Source organism: Aotus nancymaae, unplaced genomic scaffold (genome assembly GCF_030222135.1).
Source record: "Aotus nancymaae isolate 86718 unplaced genomic scaffold, 86718_ANA_hifiasm-v0.15.2.pri h1tg000057l, whole genome shotgun sequence".
Classification (NCBI taxonomy): domain Eukaryota; kingdom Metazoa; phylum Chordata; class Mammalia; order Primates; family Aotidae; genus Aotus; species Aotus nancymaae.
In genome coordinates, this window is record NW_026988471.1 from 43,084,813 (window position 1) to 43,098,746 (window position 13,934).

A 13,934-nucleotide genomic window follows, 5' to 3' on the forward strand; every position below is an offset into this window, starting at 1 on the left:
AAGGGGTCTGGGGGGAGGGAAGGAGGGATGAATAGGTGGAGCACAGAAGATTTTAAGGGCAGGTGTTGTAGTGGAGCGAGCATAGAAAGTCAACACCAAGACAAAAGTATGCCAAATTGCAGGATCTTCACTGCCAGTGGCCACGGAGGACTCGCGTCTCTCCAACCCGTGGCCCCGAAAGGAGGGTGTCAAGACCTTTTACGCCCATAAACCACCTTGGGGTGACAGTGAGGGGCTTCAGACATTCTGAGGGCCAGTGGACTTTAGATATTCCGTAAATCACCACCTGGGCGGAGATGAGAGTGAGGGGCTTCGGACATTCTGAGAGCTAGGGGACTTTGGACATTCCAATTGTTACTTAAGTAGTTCACAGAAGTCGAGATAAGCATTAGTTTACACATTGTCTGGGTAGGGTGGAAATTACCGACCTTAGTTACTTATTACAAGTCGCAGGGGCCGAGATGGCATGGGTTTGGACTGCTTGCCTGTCACATTAGGGTTACAGAGAGCAGTTTCAACAGAAAGCCGAGGTATGGTTGAGGTATGCAGTTTTATGGGGCTTTTACCGTGTCACACAGGGAGACTATTCTGTATGCTACTGTGATGGTAGAATGTGTCACTATATGTTTGTCAAAACCCATAGAATATATGGCACAAAGAATGAAACAATGTAAATCGTGGACTTTAGTTAATAACAGTGTATTGATATTAGTTTATCAATTGTATATCAGATGTACCACACTAATGCAAGGTGCTAACAGTAAGGTAAACTGTAGGAGAGTTGGGAGAGAAGCGGGTATCTGACAACTCTGTATTTCCTGCTTAGTTTTTCTGTAAACCTAAAACTGTTTTAAAAAAGTTAACTAGCTAATAAAAAGAATGAACTACTGATATATCAAGATGAATAAATCCCAACATATACTGGGTAAAAGAAACCAGACCAAAATAGAGTACATACCATATATGTATGTATGTGTGTGTATATATATATATAGCTATATAGATAGATAGATATATTTAATTTATATAAAATTCTAGAAAATGCAAACTATAGTGATAGAAAGCAGATCAGTAATTGCCTGGGGTGGAGGCAGGGAGTGTGATACAGGGAATGGTAGGAGGGAGAGATTACAAAGAGGCGTGAGAAAACATTTGCAAGTGATGGACATGTTCATTATTTTGATTGTGGTGATGGTTTTATAGGTGTACACACAAGATAAAACTTATTGCTGGGTGCAGTGGCTCACACCTGTAATCCCAGCACTTTGAGAGGCCTAGGCAGGCAGATCGTTTGAGTACAGGAGTTCAAGACCAGCCTGGGCAACATGGCAAAACCTTGTTTCTAAAAAAAATTTTTAAAGTTCACTGGCATGGTGGTGTGCACCTATAGTTGCAGCTACTCAGGAGGCTGAGGTAGGAGGATCACCTGAGCTTGGGAGGCCAAGGCTGCAGTGAGTTGTGATCGTGACACTGCACTCCAGCCTGGGGCCTGGGTGATCCAATAAGACTCTGCCTCAAACAAACAAACTTAGTAACTTGTATACTTTAAATGTGATAGTTTATTGTTTGTTCATTATCTTTCAAGAAAGCTGTTTTTGAAGTGCCAACAAAAACTAACCCAATCATTTATTCATTTTCATGACAGGACAGTTGTTGGCTGGGCAGTTTTGCCGATCCTGGCCTGGCTTGCTCAGATGCATGAGCAATGCATGCATTGGCCCCGGTCTGGCTGGTCTGGGAACACTCTGGGAAGGCTCCACCCTGTTTCACAGGTCTCCAGCATTCTTCCGCATCCTCTAGCAGGCTAACCTGGCATATTTTCATGATGAAGGCAAGGCACCAAAGAGGGGCAGAAGTGTGCAAGAGCTTTTTCTTCTTTCTTCTTTTCTACTGGGCGGCCTCCCGAGCCAGAGTAGGCTCAGAGAGACTCCCACACGAGCACTTTTTAAGTCGACTTTGGTGTCAAGTTTGTTATCCTGCCATTGGACAAAATAAGTCAAATGGCCACATTCAGAGTCTGTATGAAGAGACTAAGGAGCTTGGGACAAAAGGCATGGATGTTGGTGGAGGAGCATTAATTAGGCTATGAATAAAGTTAATCTTCCTATACCTTAGCAATATTTGAATTTGTATTTCTTTAATTCTATCCAGAAGGTACTTTTATGGAATGGAATGACTTATACCTTTTTTTTTTTTTAAGACAGAGTTTTGCTCTGTTGCCCAGGCTGGAGTGCAGTGGTGCAAACTTGGCTGACTGCAGCCTCTGCCTCCAGGGTTCAAGCGATTCTTCTGCCTCAACCTCCCAAGTAGCTGAGACTACAGGTGCATGCCACCATGCCCAGCTAAATTTTGTATTTTTAGTAGAGATGGGGTTTCACCATTTTGGCCAGGCTGGTCTCAAATTCTTGACCTCAGGTGATCTGCCCACCTCTGCCTCCCAAAGTGCTGGGATTACAGGTGTGAGCCACCGTGACCAGCCATGTTGCTTTCTTATATGTAATTTGACAATTAAAAGAAATCTCATATATAATTTGACAATTAAAAGAAATCTCTGATTAAATGTAATTTGGTTATTGATTTTATATGTTTGCATTAATTCTTTTTTTTTTTTTTTTTTTTGAGACAGAGTCTCACTCTGTTGCCAGGCACCAGGCTGGAGTGCAGTGGCACAATCTTAGCTCACTGCAACCTCCACCTCCCTGGTTCAAGCAATTCTCCTGCCTCAGCCTCCCTAGTAGCTGGGACTACAGGCACACGCCACCACACCCAGCTAATTTTTGTATTTTTAGTAGAGACGGGGTTTCACCATGTTGGCCAGGATGGTCTCGATCTGTTGACCTTGTGATCTGCCCACCTTGGCCTCCCAAAGTGCTGGGATTACGGGCTTGAGCCACTGTGCCCGGCCTGCATTAATGCTTTTTATGTGTGGGATATGTAAGATTTGATAGTGACATTGGTCACATTTTCATGTTCTGTTTACATTTCCTTTTTTTTTTTTGAGATGGAGTCTCACTCTGTTTCCCAGGCTGGAGTGCGGTGGCAAAATCTTTTGCCTTTTGAGGTCAAGTGATTCTCCTGCCTCAGCCTCCTGAGTAGCAGGTATTACAGGCATGTGCTACCATACCTGGCCAATTTTTGTATTTTCAGTAGAGATGGAGTTTCACCATGTTGGTCAGGATGGTCTTGAACTCCTGACCTCAGGTGATCTACTTGCCTCGGCCTCCCAAAGTGCTGAGATTACAGGTGTGAGCCACCTCGTCTAGTCATGAGCAGAGGTTTAATAGGCAGAAGAGGCTGGGCGCGGTCGCTCACACCTGTAATCCCAGCACTTGGGAGGCCGAGGCGAGTGGATCACCTGAGGTCAGGAATTCGAGACCAGTCTGGCCAACATGGTGAAACTCAGTCTCTACTAAAAATACAAAAAATTGGCTAGGCGTGGTGGCAGGCGCCTGTAATCCCAGCTACAGGACAGGCTGAGGCAGGAGAATCACTTGAACCTGGGAGGCAGAAGTTACGGGTGAGCCGAGATCAAGCCACTGCACTCCAGCCTGGACAACAAGAACAAAACTCCATCTCAAAAAACAAAATAAATAAATAAAAATATTTAATTGGCATAATTAATAATAATGATAGGTATCACTAGATGCATTCAATGAGCCAAGTATTAGGATTTACTCATTTTTGAAAATAATTTGTCCAAGATCAAGTAGCTCATTCCTCTGTACCACTATACTATACAGTGCTTCTAAGCCACTCCACAAAAGAAACAAGATTAGGGCCCCAGATGACTACCTCATTTAAAAGAAAACAAAGTCTCATTATCAGATCAAATGATTCCCAGAGCTGTATGTGCTACTGATGAAAGGGACATCATTACCTTCCTTTTGTTTTTTTGAGACAGAATCTTGCTGTGTCACCCAGGCTGGAGTGCCGTGGCGTGATCTCAGCTCACTGCAACCTCTGCCTCTTGGGCTCAAGTGATCCTCCCACTTTAGCCTGCCTCCTGAGTAACTGGGACTACGTGGGTGCACCACCATGCTCAGCTAATTTTAGAATTTTTTTTATAGAGATAAGGCCTTACTATATTGTCCAGGCTGATCTCCAACTCCTGGGCTCAAGCTGTCTTCCCACTTTCTCTATTTAATCATGTATATGAAAAATAACTTCCCCCCAATAGTTATTTTTCTTATACCTGGCTAAATAGAGAAAGCTTTAAGCTTTAAAAAAAAAAATTGTGGTAAAACATATATAACATTTTAGTGGCATTAAGTACATTTATACTGTTAGACAACCATCAAACCATCACCACTCTCCATCTCCAGAATACTTTTATTTTTTTTTAAGACGGAATCTTGCTCTGTCACCCAGGCTAGAGTGCAATGGCATGATCTCAGCTCACCGCAACCTCTGCCTCCTGGGTTCAAGTGAATTCCTGCATCAGCCTCCTAAGTAGCTGGGACTACAGGCATGTGCCACCAGGCCCAGCTAATTTTTGAGTTTTTAGTAGAGATGGGGTTTCACCATGTTGGCCGGGCTGGTCTTGAACTCCTGACCTCAGGTGACCCACCCACTTCGGCCTCCCAAAGTGCTGGAATTATAGGCATGAGCCACGGCACCGGGCTGAGATTTTTTTTTTTTTTCAAACAGTATCTCCTTTTTGTTGCCCAGGCTGGAGTGCAGTGGCCCTATCTCGGCTCACTGCAACTTCCACCTCCAGAGTTCAAATGATTCTCCTGCCTCAGCCTCCTGAGTAGCTGGGATTACAGGCGCCCGCCACCACCACTGGCTAATTTTTGTACTTTCAGTAGAGACGGGGTTTCTCCATGTTGGCCAGGCTGGTCTCAAACTCTTGACCTCAGGGAATCCTCCCACCTCTGCCTTTCAAAGTGCCGTGATTACAGGCATGAGCCACCCCGCCCAGCCTGAGATCTTTTTTTTAAAACCTCCGTACTTTTACCCTTTCTTCCTTGACTGGACTTTGTCCAGCCAGGTTTATTTATAAAGCGCGTAAAGCTCATTAATATGACCAAGCATTCAGCAAGCCATTCTTTCAGCTCTGTTACTGCAGAAAGGCACTCCGAAGGCATAAGTCTGTGAGACATGGCTGTGGATAAAAGCAAGAGAGACTCCATCCGGATGAGTATGAAGGGTTGCCAGGAAAACAACGGTTTTGTCGATAATGAAGACATTCCGGAGCAGGCCCCGGATCCAGGCAGCTCAGCAGACAACCTGCAGCACAGCACCACGAGCATCCTTGCCTCCCTGGACTTCAAGGGCGTCCAGCCCTATGCAGGGATGCCCAAGGAGGTGCTGTTCCAGTTTTCTGGCCAGGCCCGCTACCGGGTACCCCGGGAGATACTCTTCTGGCTCACTGTGGTTTCTGTGCTGGTGCTCATCGCGTCCACCATAGCCATCATCGCCCTCTCTCCAAAGTGCCTAGACTGGTGGCAGGAGGGGCCCATGTACCAGATCTACCCAAGGTCTTTCAAGGACAGTGACAAGGATGGGAACGGAGATCTGAAAGGTACGTGCCCAGGACAGTTCAGGGTGGGTGCTAGGATGAGACTGGTTTATGGTTCTTTCATTTCTCAGAGCCAAATTAGGCCTGGGTTGTTCAGTAAGCACATTCCGTTATGACTGGTCATGCCAAGTTGCTCCTTGTTTATGATATTAGAAAATCACTCAGCAGAACTCAGCAGTTCTTTTCTAGCTGAATGGCTATTTGCTGAAGGCCTTTGAGCCAAATGAGTTGTTTGATTTATTGCCCACTAAGTACATACAGTTGTTCGGTCATCAATTCTGACTTCTTACACAGAGCAGCCTTCCTTCTAAAATCTATGTCCTGTTTCTGGGAACTTTATAGTTGAAGATGTCAGGATGGCAGTTGGGAATTGCTTTCCTGTGTGGCTGGAAGTTTATTAGTGAATAGAGCATAAATAATATTTTAAAATTAATAAATCAAGTGATATCTTTAAAAAGTATAGGCTGAGTCTTAAAGTTTGAATTCAAAAAAAGGAAGGGAAGGAGAAAAGTTGCAGCAGTGTGCGTTCATCATTACTTGAATTAAGGATTGTTTAAAACCATGTCCATATTAGTAGAAAATTGAAGTAAAGAATTAACTAGGGGTAGTGGCACATGACTGTAGTTGCACTGGGAGGCTGAGGTAGGAAGATTGCTTGAGCCCAGAAGCTCTCAACCAGCCAGTTTAGGCAACATAGGGAGGCCCTGCCTCAAAAAAGAAGTGAAAAATTATTATTTTTTTTTGAGACGGAGTTTTGCTCTTATTGCCCAGGCTGGAGTTTAATGGTGCCATCTTGGCTCACCGAAACCTCCTCCTGCCGGGTTCAAGCGATTCTCCGGCCTCAGCCTCCAAGTAGCTGGGATTAAAGGCATTCGCCACCACACCTGACTAATTTTATAGTTTTAGTAGATGGGGTTTCTCCATGTTGATCAGGCTTGTCTCGAACTCCCAACCTCAGGTGATCTGCCCGCCTCGACCTCCCAAAGTGCTGGGATTACAGGCGTGAGCCACTGTGCCTAGCCGTATCATTCTCTTTTAAAAAATCATCCCGCATTGTCACTCATTGAAGAAGAGTGTATCCGTCCTTCAGGGTGCAGCTCAAACCCATTGGCTTCATTACTCTTTCTTTAGCCTCCCTAATCAGACGATGGGCTCCCCACACCAGGCTCTTCTTCTTTGGATGTGTTTCTAGCATCCTTTAATCCTGCCTTGAGTGACTCCCTTTCCCTGACACATGACCTATTACCTGCTGCCTTTTGCACAGTGAGTGCTTAGCAAAAGCAATGTTTTAACTGAATACACCTAAAGTCCTAAATCCAGAGATACATTTACCACTTCCTGGCCCTACCTTCCTAATCTCCTTCTAGATTCTTTTTCTTTTTTTTTTGGAGACGGAGTCTTGCTCTGTCGCCAGGCTGGAGTGCAGTGGTGCAATCTCGGCTCACTGCAACCTCTCCCTCCTGGGTTCAAGTGACTCTTCCGCCTCAGTCTCCCGAGTAGCTGGGACCACAGGTACTTGCCACCATGCCCGGCTATGTTTTGTATTTTTAGTAGAGACGGGGTTTCACCATGTTGGCCAGGATGGTCTCGATCTCTTGACCTCGTGATCCACCCGCCTCGGCCTCCCAAAGTGCTGGGATTCCCTTCTAGATTCTAATCAGCTCTGACATTTGTCATTTCCAATACCTGTTCCTGGAGGAAGGGTTTACTTCCTACAATACATAGGTATTTGTATTTGAGGTTGAGGGGATTTTGTTGGTGTTATTATGAAGATCCCATTCCAGCTTTGAGTCTGGTTTTAGTGATTGTCTTCTCTCCCCCGAAGCTACCCATATGGCAGAATGGGGTACAGAGATTATAGGGGAAGAGCCCAGGTGTCAGGTGTCAGGTGACTCTGCACTTTGGAATTAGTGACCTTCAGCCTGCTGTGTGGCCTCTGACAGTCTGATTCTAGGATGCCACATTGAGATTACACAGAAAAATCCTGGAGATTGAATACTAGACTCAAGTTGCTGAATGTGCATTTAGGACTCTGAACTAGAAGTAAAAACACATTATCTGCTGATTATCCTACGAAGTTCCAAATATAAAGTTTCACTTCCACGTCTTTCTCAGACATGCCTAGAATTCTCTTCTGTATAAATTTCTGGTCTCCTATATAAGTGAACAACAGAAAAATTCCAAATTTAGCAAGTTCAAAGGTAGTCTGAGAGTAGAAAAAAAGATTCTTCAAATATTGGCACAAACTTACCTTCCATGTTGTGGTTGTACGCCTTCTTCAGACCCTGTGCACCGACAACATTTCTCACCTTTTAAAATTAAATATTTTATTAAATTATTTATTTTTTAAATTTATTATTATTATTTTTGGGGATGAAGTCTCATTTTATCGCCCAGGCTGGAGTGCAGTGGCACAATCTCAGCTCACTGCAACCTCCACCTCCCAGGTTAAAGTGATTCTCCTGCCTCAGCCTCCTGAGTAGCTGGGATTACAGGTATGCACCACTGCACCCAGCTAATTTTTTTTCTTTTTTGAGATGGTATCTTACAAAATACAAAAATCAGAATTATATTCAAATTTTTGTATTTTTAGTAGAGACGGGGTTTCACCATGTTGGTCAGGCTAGTCTCAAACTCCTGACCTTGTAATCCGCCTGCCTCGGCCTCCCAATAATTTTTGTATTTTTAAGTAGGGATAGGGTTTTACCATGTTGGCCAGGCTGGTCTTGAACTCCTGACCTCAAGCGATCCACCCATCTTAGCCTCCCAGCGTGTTGGGATTATGGGTGTGAGCCACCGTGCCCAGCCTTCTCACCCTTTTTTAGATATGCCCTGTCTATGCTTGCTCCTTCCTTTCCTTTGCTCTACCTGGAAGCCCTTCACTCTGATTCCCCTTGCCCACACTGTCCTGGACCTTCTCTATCCTTACCCTCAGGAGTCATCAGCTTCCTCTGCCCCCGGGGGGTCAGGGGCCAATGCCTCAGTGCCCTTAAAGCACTCTCTGCAGCTCTTCCTTAGCTCTTCTCCAGTCTGGGCTTCATCCTACCCCTGCCTGTGGACACTTCTGAGATCAACACCGCCCAAAAGAAGTACAATGCAAGCCACATAAGAAATTGTACATTTTGTAGTGGCCACATTAAAAAAAGGAAAAAAGAAGCAGGTGAAATTAATTTTAATATGTTCTGTTTAATCAAGTATATCATTTCAGCACACACTCAGTATAAAAATATATACGTATTATTATTTCTTATTTTAAGATGAGGTTTCATCATGTTACCCAGACTGGTCTCGAATATCTGAGCTCAAGCAATCTGCCCACCTCAGCCTCCCAAAGTGCTGGGATTACAGGCATGCGCCACCATGCCCGGCCCAGTATAAAAATATTAATGAGATTTTGACATTCTTTTGTACAGGGTCTTGAAAATCCGATGCATGTTGTTCCCTTACAGCACATGTCAATTACAGCTAGTCACATTGCAAGTGCTCAGGAGCCACATGTGGCACATGGCTCTTAGACAGGGCAGCACAGTGTAGACCATGTGACCAACAGGGGCCAGTGCTGCGCTGCCCTGTTCCTTGACACTTAGCCCAGCTGCTGGCCTAGATTAGCTCCTCGAAAACCACGTGTAGAATAAATGAACAATACCATAGTCTTGGTTTTAAATATAAATATGAATAAGTCATAGTTTTTTTAAAAATGCTATGTTAAAGGTCATCGGTTACTGCTAGATGACTAATTTGATGTTTTTATTTTGATTGAGACAGTGTCTTGCTCTGTCACCCAGGCTAGAGTGCAGTGGTGTGATCCCGGCTCACTGTAGCCTCTGCCTCCCCGGTTCAAGCGATTCTCCTGCCTCAGCCTCCCAAATCACTGGGATCACAGGCATGTGCCATCACACCCAGCTAATTTTTGTATTTTTAGTAAAGATGGAGTTTTGCCATGTTGGCCAAGCTGGTCTTGAATGCCTGACCTCAGGTATCCTCTTGCCTTGGCCTCCCAAAGTGCTGGGATTACAGGCATGAGCCACCGCACCCAGCCTAATTTGATGTTTTTTGTAGAGCTAGATCTTCCTATTTGAATTATACTCAAATTTAACAAAATTCTAAGTGTTTTTGCCTTCATGTAAATATTTATATCTGTTTTTGTTTTTGTTTTTTATATGTGTTTTTGTTTTTGTTTTTTTTTTTGCCTTTAAAACAAAGTAGGATTTATTCATGACTTTGACTTTTTTCTTCAGGTATTCAAGATAAACTGGATTACATCACAGCTTTAAATGTAAAAACTGTTTGGATTACTTCATTTTATAAATCATCCCTTAAAGATTTTAGATATGGTGTTGAAGATTTCCGGGAAATTGATCCCATTTTTGGAACAATGAATGATTTTGAGAATCTGGTTGCAGCCATACATGATAAAGGTATGATAAAGCCATACATGATAAAGTTGAATGGAAAGTGGGCAGGATGGAGGTGAGGGTTGAGAGCACTTTTTCAAATGCTTACTTAAAGCATTTCTTCCCTTTAACTGTCATGTATTTCCCTCCCTCCCTCCCTCCCTTCCTTTCTTCCTCTCTGTCACTCCTTCCTTTTTTCCTTCTCTTTCTTCCTTTCCTTTCCTTCCTTTTCCTTTTTCCTTTCTTTTCCCCTTTCCTTTTTCCCCTCTCCTTTCTTCCCCTCCCCTGCCCTTCCCTCCCCTCCCTTCTCCTTCTCTCCCCTCTCCTCTCCTTTCCTTTCTTTTTTGAGACAGGGTCTTGTTCTGTCTCCCAGGCTGGAGTGCAGTGGTGCAATCATGGCTCACCACAGCCTCCACCTCCTGGTCTCAAGCAATCCTCCCACCTCAGCCTCCCAATGTATTGGGGTTACAGACGTGAGCACCCACCGTGCCTAGCTTGTCATATGTTATTCTAATATAATCCTTTCTTAGCATTTGAAATGTTTTTTACTCATTAGGTTTAAAATTAATCATCGATTTCATACCAAACCACACCAGTGATAAACATAGTTGGTTTCAATTGAGTCGGACACGAATGGGAAAATACAGTGATTATTATATCTGGCATGACTGTACCCATGAAAATGGCACAACCATTCCACCCAACAACTGGGTAAGTATCAACCTGTCTGATTTACAAAGGCAGATATGCAGTGATTAAACTGGTTTAGTAAAACCCTTTTGAGGAAAAAATTAATGAATATAGAATATGGGAAGGGGGGATGTTTCTGAAAGAAATAGAAATAAGGCTTCCAATTATTATTTACCCAGGCTTCCAGTTATTATTTAGATTTCATCATAGAGCTGATGTGTTCTAGCAAATTAAAACCTATATTCTCTCCTAGCCTCTCCTTCCACCCTTCCTTCACTTCCCACTAGATCCAATTGAGATTCCGTGTCCCATTAGTTCGATAGCTGTTTTTCTACTATCCATACCCCTTTGCCTTCTTTTTCTTTCCCTTGAGACAGAGCTTTGCTCTTGTCTCCCAGGCTGGAGTGCAATGGCATGATCTCAGCTCACTGCAACCTCCACCTGCTGGGTTCAAGCAATTCTCCTGCCTCAGCCTCCCCAGTACCTAGGATTATAGGCATGTGTGACCACACCCAGCTAAGTTTTGCACTTTTAGTAGAGTCAGGGTTTCAACATGTTGACCAGTCTGGTCTTGAGCTCCTGACCTCAGGTGATCCGCCGCCTCAGCCTTCCAAAGTGCTGGGATTACAGGCGTGAGCCACCACACCTGGCCCCTTTGCCTTTCTGACTTTTTGTCTCCTCTGTCTGACAAAACCCCACCCATGAATGAACCCAATTATCTACTTTCTTGGTAGCTGTCCCTGGAGACATCATACCTTCATTGTCCCCACCTGAACTGAGCCATCCAATCTTCTTGGGAATTTTGCTAATTCCAACTGATCAACTTCCCGTTCTTCCTCTTTTCAAACATCCCCTCTTTCCCTTTTCAAACATTCTATCTGCCTCTGCCCATCTTATCACTCTCAGCAGCAAACTTGACTTCACAGAGAAAACAGAAGCCATCAAGCATGCCTGCCCCATTCCCACCCTCTTCTTTTTCACTCCTTTTACAACAGAGTCCAGATTCCTCTTTTCTGGGGTGACCAGGGTTAGCAAATAAAAATTCAGAATGCCAGCTGAGTGCAGTGGCTCACGTCTGTAATCCCAGCACTTTGGGAGGCTGAGGCGGGTGCATCATGAGGTCAAGAGATCGAGACCATCCTGACCAACATGGTGAAACCCCCGTCTCTACTAAAAATACAAAAATTAGCTGGGCATGGTGGCACGCATCTGTAGTCCCAGCTACTTGGTAAGGCTGAGGCAGGAGAATTGCTTGAATCCCGGAGGTGGAGGTTGCAGTGAGCCAAGATTGCGCCATTGCACTCCAGTCTGGGCAACAAGAGTGAAACTCCGTCTCAAAAAAAAAAAAAAAAAAAAAAATCAGAATGCCCAGTTAAATTCAAATTTTGGATAAGCAGTGCATAAATAATTTTTTAGTATGGACCATACATTCTTTTTTACTTTTAGTTTTTCAGAGATAGGGTCTTGCTCTGTCTCCCAGGCTGGAGTGCAGTGACTTGATCATGGCTCACTGCAGTCTCTGCCTCCTTGGCTCAAGCAATCCTTCTAGCTCTGCTTCCCAAGTAATTGGGACCACAGTGTGTGCCACCATGCCCAGCTAATATTTTATTTTATTTTTTGGTAAAGAAAGGGTCTCAATATATTGTCCAGGCTGGTCTTGAATTCCTGGGCTCCAGTGATCCTCCTGCTTCAGCCTCCCAAAGTGCTGGGATTTACAGGCGTAAGCCACTGTGCCTGTCCGCGTGAGCCCTACACATACTCAACAATATGCGTTGATTATCTGAATTCAGATGTAACTGGTCATTCTGTGCTTCATCTGGCAGCTCTACTTCTGTCCCACGCCAGAGCTTCCCCTTGCTCGGATTTGTGTTCTCTCCTGCCTTTATTCTGGATCATTTCTCCCTTCTCCAGTCCCTCCTTCTCTCTTCTGGACTTTCTCCATAATTTTTTTTTTTTTCAGATGGAGTCTCACTCTGTCACCCAGGCTGGAGTGCAGTGGTGGGATCTCAGCTCACTGCAACCTCCTCCTCCCGGGTTCAAGCGATTCTCCTGCCTTAGCCTCCCGAGTAGCTAAGACCACAGGTGCCCGCCACCATAGCCAGCTAAGTTTTATATTTTTAGTAGAGATAGGGTTTCACCATGTTGGTCAGGCTGGTCCCAATCTCTTGACCTCGTGATCCAGCTGCCTTGGCCTCCCAAAGTGCTGGGATTACAGGCATGAGCCACCACATCCGGCCCTTTCTCCATAAATATTTAAACATGAAATTTTTGGTGACCCAAGGACACTAAGAATTGACATGTTTCCAGACCAACTTTGTGATGTGTGATCTTCTCCCTACAACCTTCCGTCTCCCAGGTTCAGTGACTGATACCACCATGCAGCCTGAGGAACAGGCTGTCAGCAAGCCCTGGCAGTTTCACCTCTTGAATTTTTTCCTCCAGTTCACTGACTTGTTAAAGTTGCAATGACATTAGCAAACATTTACAAAACACTTACTCTGTGCCAGGCTCTGTGCTAAGTGTTTTATATTCATTAATTTAGTTAATCCATTCTACAGTCCTATGAGTTAGGTGTAATTCCTGTTTTGCAGATACGCTGACTGAGGTCATTCAGCTAGTAAATGGCAGGGCTAAGGAAGGGATTGAGTCAGTCCAGTGACACAGTCCACTTTAAAATTTGCTCCTGTATCTTAAACCATATCATTTCCTGCTTATAGAATGGTCGCAGCTGCCTTTTTTGTCATCTAGTTTTTCCATCGCTTTGTTAGTTCTCCACTATAGTCAAGATTGCATTTTCTTTTCTCTTATTTTTTTTTCCAAGATGGAGTCTTGCTCTGTTGCCCAGGCTGGAGTACAATGGTGTGATCTCGGGTCATTGCAACCTCCGCCTCCTAGGTTCAACCAATTCTCCTGCCTCAGCCTCCCGAGTACCTGGAATTATAGGTGCCTACCACCACGCCCGGCTAATTTTTCTTTTTTTAGTAGAGATGGGATTTCACCATGTTGGCCAGGCTGGTTTCGAACTCCTGACCTCATGATCCACCCACCTCATCCTCCCAAAGTGCTGGGACTACAAGTGTGAGCCTGTCAAGGTTACATTTTCTAATGTAATAGTTAATATGTTTAAGAATATGTATATGTATATGATGGATAAACACCTTGCAGTATAACCATCTATAGCAAGACTTTGACTCAAAAAAAAATTATTTTTTAGTTTCCTCTATTTTGAACTTTATGGGAAGTATCATGCTAGGTATAGTCTTCTGTAACTAACTTTTTCACTCATTGTTTCTGAGATTTATTAATGTAGTTTCAGGTAAATCTATGGT

General features: G+C 44.1%; 1 protein-coding gene across 3 annotated transcripts in view; it reads left to right on the forward strand.

The window, feature by feature from the left end:
- Window positions 1-466: 466 nt before the first annotated feature.
- SLC3A1 (solute carrier family 3 member 1) overlaps window positions 467-13,934 on the forward strand; it is a 57,596-nt gene continuing 44,128 nt past the window's right edge. Inside the window, exons 1-4 of one of the 3 annotated variants that reach the window (XM_064364045.1) lie at window positions 467-530; window positions 5,055-5,524; window positions 9,760-9,939; window positions 10,472-10,626. In XM_064364045.1, coding sequence (XP_064220115.1) covers window positions 5,101-5,524; window positions 9,760-9,939; window positions 10,472-10,626 — 759 coding nt within the window. In that variant the 5' untranslated portion in view covers window positions 467-530; window positions 5,055-5,100. Of the gene's footprint in view, window positions 542-5,017; window positions 5,525-9,759; window positions 9,940-10,471; window positions 10,627-13,934 lie in introns of those variants that run through there. The other 2 variants (XM_064364046.1, XM_012450595.3) reach the window with 2 other exon arrangements.